This window comes from Amphibalanus amphitrite, unplaced genomic scaffold (genome assembly GCF_019059575.1).
Source record: "Amphibalanus amphitrite isolate SeventyFive unplaced genomic scaffold, NRLGWU_Aamphi_draft 000110F_arrow, whole genome shotgun sequence".
NCBI lineage: Eukaryota > Metazoa > Arthropoda > Thecostraca > Balanomorpha > Balanidae > Amphibalanus > Amphibalanus amphitrite.
In genome coordinates this window covers 779,749-787,809 of record NW_024881605.1, presented here as the reverse complement: position 1 = coordinate 787,809, position 8,061 = coordinate 779,749, and the positions used below count along the sequence as shown (strand labels likewise).

The 8,061-nt window shown below is 44.8% G+C and overlaps 1 protein-coding gene and 1 long non-coding RNA gene across 2 annotated transcripts; one reads left to right on the top strand and one right to left on the bottom strand.

Moving 5' to 3' along the window:
- Nucleotides 1-301: 301 nt before the first annotated feature.
- Nucleotides 302-2,908, top strand: LOC122380965. The gene is made up of 4 exons (XR_006256434.1): nucleotides 302-434; nucleotides 765-925; nucleotides 1,243-1,423; nucleotides 2,002-2,908. It is a non-coding gene; the product is annotated as an uncharacterized LOC122380965 (long non-coding RNA).
- Nucleotides 2,909-3,286: 378 nt separating this feature from the next.
- On the bottom strand, nucleotides 3,287-4,288 carry LOC122380954 (protein ALP1-like). The gene is made up of 2 exons (XM_043364603.1): nucleotides 4,210-4,288; nucleotides 3,287-4,062 (listed from the first exon to the last, which is right to left on the bottom strand). Exons 1-2 carry the CDS (start codon nucleotides 4,286-4,288, stop codon nucleotides 3,287-3,289), a joined length of 855 nt encoding a protein of 284 aa, XP_043220538.1.
- Between the last annotated feature and the right edge of the window lie 3,773 nt (nucleotides 4,289-8,061).

Here is an 8,061-nt window from a genome sequence, read left to right as displayed (position 1 = left end):
AAGGAATGAATATACCCTAGAAAAATTACCGCATGTAAATCGGTCAAGTGGTTGCTGAGATATAAGCCTCGCAAAAGCGTCCGCACGGCCGGCCGGCCGCTCATACTCAGAAATTTCCGTTAATATAAAGCCGCGTTCCCACTACGACCGTTCAACATCGTAAAGTGAAATAACGGGAGAAAACCGGCAAGATCGGCAAAATCACAGCATGCATTTTTACGATCTCTGCCGGTGGTGGTGGGAACCGGGTATGTGGCGCGTGTTTTGGGATGGAAGCATTTTTACGGTTTTAAACCATCTTGGTTGGTTGGTGAGTTCATTGAAAAGTTGAACATTGCTCAACTTTCTAACGTTTTTGCAAGTTTCTGTCGTGAGCTCCTTGCAATATTTAATAGTGAATGCAAGACTTTCATTGATTTTTGGAAGCATATATGGTGAGTAGATACTTGTTTTTCATTTACTTAAGCTTATATATTTATTGTGCTAGGCTTTTACATGTGCTAAGCTTGCATAACGTTGTAGGTGTATTTTAAGGTTGATGCCAAGCTTCATTTTGAAAGCATAGTTTTAACTAATGTTGTATAGCTTTCACATTGTTGTAGCTTATGGCAAAACTTCAGCCATATTAAGGTAATCTTAATACTTTTCCTTGCGTATCATGCAAATATTTGTAAGCATAATTTCTAATTACAATGCTATATGCGCTAATATGCTACACTGTGCAATAGGTAGGTACCTACTTAATGTATTTTTCATGTTTTCAGATGCGGTGGACAGAAGAAGCAGAAGAGCTGTTGATTGAAACGGTAAAAAAAATATGAATGGTTATACAACCAACAGCACGCTTCGTACAAGGATATTAAGAAAAAAGAAAATTCATGGAGAGAGATCGCAGCCTTCATCGCTCCAGACATCCCTGATAATGGTATAGAATTATAAGATGAAATGATAATAACGTAGCTAATGTAAGTCATAAGTACCTACTTAATAGCTCGATGCCCAGCTATATCTTCTGGAACTTGACCAGTTTAGATTAGACTTGACTTGGTTTTAAGGTTAGCACTAAACACCCACAGATATTATGCCATTTTATTTGATAACATAACCTAATAATGTCGACTTATAACCTATGTTGGTGTCATTCGAAGCTGCAACAACAGTTTTGATCCTCTGACCGTACAATAAATTGTCATTCACTCGTATATTCTATCTTTCACCTTATAGGTTTGTGTTATTCCACAGCGAAGGTAGTGAGCCATCGCTGGTCGCAACTACGAGACAAGTACCGCCGGTACCGGCCTACTCGAGTGCCAAGTGGTGGAAGCCGCGATGACGCCGACAAGGCGTCGAAGAAGGCTAGAAATTGGGCGCTATTTCCTCTCATGCATCAGCTTCTGGACAAGCACACTGGACAATATAGACGGTGAGCATAGGACGGGAACGGGGGGGGCAGTGGGGGCAGCTTGCCGCCACAACTGTGGGGCCGTGGGGGCGGTGCCCCCACAACTTTGTGACAGAATATCGTATTTTTTATGCAAATGTTATCTTTTTTGTTGAAAAAGTCAAGGGATGAAAAATAAGTGGCCTAAAACCGGCGAGAAAACTAGATTTGGGGGTACCTTAGGTTGACCTCTATTATGGTTTGCCCCCTTCCAGTTTGAAAGTAGTTCCCGCGCCCCTGACGGCGCGTTTTATAAGCATGACGAAGCTTGAGATATTGCGATTAGAAACATATTTCAGATTTAGCTTCGCCCGTATTTGGTGTTTTGCCAGCCGCTAACGTAAATGGGGAGGGGGTGGGGGGGGGTGGATTGGACCTTCCAGGCTCCAGCCGTTTTGCTGCGTATATATATATATATATATATATATATATATATATATATATATATATATATATATATATATATATGTGTGTGTGTGTGTCATGTGTGTGTGTGTGTGTGTGTGTACTTGTCCACTGCCGACCATTTCACTATAATAATCTAATGCTTCTAATTGCAGTGCTGGAGACAGCTTCAACGCTCAGAACTCTTCGCAGCAGAGCCAAGCAGCCTCCCAGCTGAGTCAGGTGCCGTCCTCAGTGCCTATAGGAGACGTTGCGTCTTTATCAGAGGCATCGGTAAACACGATAATGTGGGCGGTCGAGAACACGGCAATCACCAATGTCTTCCAATCTGCACCCCCTGGCCATGCTTCCTCGCCCGTAGCCGGCCCGTCGGCTCCTGGTGAGAAAAGCTGCACCCAGTCACCCCCTGGCCATGCTTCCTCGCCCGTAGCCGGCCCGTCGGCTCCTGGTGAGAAAAGCTGCGCCCAGTCACCCCCTAGGCATGCTTCCTCGCCCGTAGCCGGCCCGTCGGCTCCTGGTGAGGAAAGCTGCACCCAGTCACCCCCTAGGCATGCTTCCTCGCCCGTGGCCGGCCCAAACCGAGGATCGAAGAGATCAGCGCAGTCGCCCAGGGCCGCCAGATGTAGCAGTGGCAACAGCCGTTTCAAGCACCGTCCGACTAATGAAACTGACTGGCAAAATCGCCTCGTGAACCACTTGTCCAACCAAAAAGAGGAAGACGAGTTTGATATGTTTTGCCGGCATCTGGCGATAGTTATGCGTCGGATTCGGAGACAAGATGCATACTACTTCATGACAGTCAACCTTCAAATGATGAAGGAGTTTGACTGCCGTGAGTAAACAACGGGAATGGGACACGTAGTGTATAATTGTGTGGGTAATTATCATTTGCGTGTTAAGTTCCATTCACCTTGTTTGAGCAACTGGCAGTGCCAGATGTTCGAGGCAGATAGCTATGCGATTCATTCAAGAACCGATCATTTCAAGCGAAACGATCAAGTTAAATACGTGTTATAGTGTTCTTATTTCTATGTGTTGTTAAATACATGTTTAACAGTTCAATTCACTATATATTCTACGCTGTTGCCAATATAACGTTATGGTACTACAAACACATCCATTTTTACAAAGGCAAAAACCGAGGGTAATCAGTAGGTACGCAAGACGCATGCTAGCAGATATAGCCACCGTTCACTCGCACGTCATGCACAAGCTATTCTTTCCATGTACCTACTCCTGTCCACAAACTACCCAAGCAATGAGTGCATAACCAATAGCCATGCCATATCATCAACGGCTTCAATAAGTCTTATATCAGCCATTAGGGCACTATGCAATTACACATAACATAACTAATGCCTGATAGTTGAGTATAACCAACCCCGCTGTTTGTCTATGAGTCCTACGAATGATGCATTCCTTTAGGGCCAGAGTGACGACCTAGGTGTGCTCGCTCAGCTCACCACGGCGAACCACACGATCCTGCCAAGGCACTGCTCCTTCAGCTGACACGAAGTAGCTTGCGAACTGATCTCTCAGCTCCATGGCATCCCTCGAAGCGTTGTTTGTGCCAAACTGCCCAGCGTGCCCGAACGCGCCAGCTGCTTCGTGCTGAGCCCGCCATGCGCCTCTTCGCAGATGACCGCCATCCTCTACGTCCACGTCGCCCGGGTTGATGTAGTGCAGCTCGTTGGAGACGCCGTCTCGTCGTCTGAGGAAGTTGTGGAGCACAGTGGCCGCCTTGACGATGACGTCTACTGTTCCCACGTCGGCGATGATCGGCTGGCGGAAAATTCGCCACTTGACCACGAGGATGCCGAATGCATTCTCCACGACCCTCCTGCCACGGCTGAGGCGATAGTTAAATACTTGCCTCGTGTGACGATTGGCATCCGCCATGTTTCTTCCTGGGTACGGCCGCATGAGGCAGGTCTTCAACGGAAATGCTTCATCTCCCACCAGCACATAGTTTAGGCCGTCATTTGGTGAAGGCGGGAAGTTGAGACTGCTGTCCTGCAGACCTCTTCCCAAGGCTGACTTGGTCAGCACTGAACCGTCGTTGCAGCTTCCATACTCGCCGACATCAACGTATATGAAGCAGTAGTTGGCATCAGCTACGGCGAGGAGGATGGTTGAAAATGTCCCTTTGTAGTTGTAGAAGAGCGATCCACTTTTCTTCGGTGCCTGCACAAGGATATGTTTTCCATCGACGGCTCCTGAAAACGAAGAGGGTTCACTTTTTATATTGCGCGAGGTCCGGGTGTTGGTGGTTAACTAAACATACTAGGTTTTTCATAATTATTTATTGTCAGTTGAAACTATAGTTATAAATAAAAGAATGGAAGGCAGACGACTTTACCTACCCAAGTAGTGTGGAAAGTTCCACCTCCTTTCGAACTCTTCGGCGATCGCCTTCCAGTCTTCTTGTGCTGGCTTTTTCATTTCGGTCGGGCTCAGCTCCTCCCACAAAGCAGTACATACCTCCTTTATTATTTTGCTGGTGGTGGCACGTCCAACGCGGAATGACCTTCCGATGTCTCGCTGGCTCTGACCACTAGCCAGATATCTGGATCAAAGAAATATGCAGCATGTCAGCGGTTTTTTTTTTGCAAAATTCAATTAATGCGATACGTGTTAAGTAGTGTATGTTAAATCTAGTGTTTTACTTTTTTATTGGGAGAGGTCAACCTAAGGTGTTAACCTCGGGTCAAGGCTAGGTCAGATCCAATCAGATCACTAAGCTATTAGGAGGTAATCTTGCATGCCATGAATATCATGCGTGCATATTAAATTACAATGACCTGACCTGGCCTGAAACTCCATCCAAAGATGGATATGTCAAAGTACAATTCCAAAAACGTACGCCGTGTGTCTCACCTGATAGTTAGAGCCAGTCTCTCTGCGGGAGAAATGGGCTCCCTGAATGATGTTGTCTGCTTCTGTAGCCTGTGGCCGACTACCGCCAGGATTTCCTCGAATCGTCCAGGGGTCATCCTATTAGCATCATGGAAGAGTCCTTCGTTTAATTTCTCTTCTGCAAAGTTGGTTGAAAACTCCCAACTCTGCCCTTTTCTTTAGCTCTTCTCGAACCCAGACTTTCCTTGTCGCGCACGGCTGATGTTCTTCACCTTCTTCCTCTCGATCCTCTCCCTCAGACCCATCTTCGCCGCACTCAAGAAGAAGTAACATGCACAGAGTCTCATCTTTTCTGTTCATGTTGGTAAATAACGGCTCTCAAGTCTCAACTATAGAAAAATGATGGAAAGAAACTAAATAAATATCGCTCTGATAAACATCACAGAACATGGACAGTTCATGGAGAAAGAGACTATGCAAACTTATTTGTTTTGTTGAATCCATGCTGAATCAATGTCAGTCAACTTGACAAATCACGTGTCCTTAATGTGATTTGCTCTCCCGGCTGGCCGAAATATGACACAGAAAACGAAAATACACATGGAAACACCAAGTCCACAGCTCATCTACGCTTGATCTCAACAAATCATCCAAGACCATAGGTATCATAGGCATATAGGAACCATCCACGAAGCTCCTTTCGCCTTTTTCCGATGTTTCCCCATCTTGCCCCGTATACCAGATCTAGGGAAGTGTTCAACTTTTTTAGAAAAGTCTCTATATCAACGATCTCGTCCGTTTGCTCCCGTTCTTGCAATTTACGATGTTGAACGGTCGTAGTGGGAACGCGGCCTAAGGAAAGACTCCGCTCGCTTCGCTCGCTCCGTAAAAACTGAAAAGTGATACCACAGATTCTAGTTATTTTCCGGAGTCGGAGTCGAGGCAGCTTGACCGACTCCGACTCCGACTCCGACTCCTGGCTACTTGCCACGACTCCGGGCGACTCCGACTCCGACTCCGACTCCAAAACCCTGGTCTGCAGTTTGTTTTTTAATTTTAAGGGGCTAATGCATTTGAATGCCCCCTTCGACGGCTCTGAGATGAAGTCCGCAGTAATTTTAATTTTTTTTACGTTTTTTTCTTCAAATTTATTTGATTACGTTATTCGATACTTTGCGAAATGAAGTGGCCTAAATTCGAGGAGAAAATTTAATTTAGGTTACCTTGGTTTTGTCCCCGGAATCGGTCTCCGCCACAGCCATGATCCTTGCCCCCACAACTTCAAACTAGTTTCCGCGTCCCTGATATTATGTAATACATAACGGGCGCAAAGCCGGAAGTTCCCGAAACTGTATTTTGTCTTTTTGAATTTTTATATCTTTGGGCTAATGTGAGAGTAGGGTTAATTTATCGTACACCTCTTATTATCTTCAAAATGTCTCTCAAAACTGTGCTTCAAAACATTCAAAATACCAAACTTTTTCTTCTAAAAACGTTTTGCAAATATTAACTCAAAATTCATGCTCGAAGATTTCGTGAAATCTAAATCTCAAATTATGGTACAAACTACAAGCATGTACAGGTCACCGCTGAAGTAATGAGCGCATATGCTGTAATCGGACGAAACCTAAGACCAATCATTAATGGTGAGGTATATCATCAAAAGCGAGTATCGCACAGATTTGTGTTTCAGTTGGACAACTTTCTCTAACGCATCACAGTTCCACCTGCCACAGAATGCTCGCTATAATCGAAAACGGGAATATTCACTCCATTCGGGGCAGCCCGGAGTCCAATTTCTGTGACCGCCACTGAACAGAGAGTTGTAAACCTACGCACGTGTGTACTACGCCGTAGTAAAGTGACAGTGCTGGACCCTCCAGTAGAGTCTAGCCATTGATGATCGGGAGTCGGGACACCAGCATCGACAGGCTCTCTGTGACAGGCGAGGAGCGGGAGAGTCAGAGGTGGGCAGAGGTTGACTGCGGGGCTACTGGCCGGCGCAGTGGGAGGGATGGATGGAGGTAGGGCGACAGGGACGCAAGCTGCAGGGCAACTGTGAGCTTTGAACCCAGGCGTACGGGAGCGATATATCTGATGCCATTTTGTGAAGCAGACTGTGTGTCACGTGCATGGGCGTAGGAACCTCACGAAAAGTGTGGAGGGGGGGGGGGCAGCGAAACTTCAACGTCACTTTGTGGGAGCCCCAATACCCCTCCCTACGAAGAGTTTTTTTTTGCAGTTTTGTGCTCATCTCATCTTGCTGAGTCATTTCCTGCCTTATTTTTTGTATCTGAATCAAAAATAAATATTTTTCTTTTAAAAATGGCTGAAAAGTGGGGACCCCCCCGGTTCCTACGCCTATGGTCACGTGGGAGCTTTGACGGAAATGACTGTCAAGGCTACAGTTTTGAAGATAAAAGAAATAAGATGTTTGGAATCAGCAGATATAACTATCTCATAGTTCACATTCACCACAATTATTTTTGTTTTAACCCGCGCCCCATTGGGGGGGGCGGGGCTATTCATAGCCCTCCTCCCGTTTTTCTGCAATAACTTCTAAACCGCTTGACGTATCGCCGCCAAACCTTCAGTACCTTCGACTGCATCAATTTGACACCTTGTGTCAAAATTTGAACTTCGTATCTATCATAGGTCGGTCCGAAATTACGTCAGAGTGACGTCATGTTAGGCCGATTTCGACGCAAAACAAACACCACAGGAATCGCTTCCAAGAGCTCAGTTTTTGAGCTAGATCGAATTTCATTGCATGAAGGGACTCAAAATGGACTGCGCTATCAAACCGCTATCTCGGATTTTCAAAATTTTGGAAATTTTAGGAAATTTTATTGATTGAAATTTAAAATTTGTATTTTTATCTTTTAAAAAAGACTTTTCAAAAATAACGGAAAAAATATGATAGAACACATGTTTATTACTTACTCTAGCAAGTTTTAGCCAGATATCTTCAAAAATGACCAAGTTATACGCATTATAGCAAAAATTTCACAATTTCAAATTTTTCAAATCAATTTTTCAGTACAAATTTGACATCGTACACCAATATAAATAGCACCATCGTGTTCCTGAGCTCAACTGCATCTGATAAACATGTTTTTTGTTGAAAAATTGTAACTTTAAAATTGACCTTTTTTAACCTAAAAGTGACCTGACCTCAGCTAGGTTCAGATGAAAATGGCCTCAAATGACACAGCCGACACCGAATTCGAAATCTATGGCCTAAATGGACCATAAAACATGTGTCACGTGACCGACTTATGATATAAGATTTCCGTGACCTGTGATGACCTGACCCTGACCTGAAAATCAAAGTACAAGTTTGGTACCCTAAGGGTATC

Excerpts from the sequence above, each read along its gene's own strand:
- LOC122380954 (XM_043364603.1), bottom strand. The coding sequence starts at position 4,288 with ATGAAAAAGCCAGCACAAGAAGACTGGAAGGCGATCGCCGAAGAGTTC. Across the intron at positions 4,063-4,209 it reads GAACTTTCCACACTACTTGG|GAGCCGTCGATGGAAAACAT; the intron begins GTAGGTAAAGTC and ends CTTCGTTTTCAG.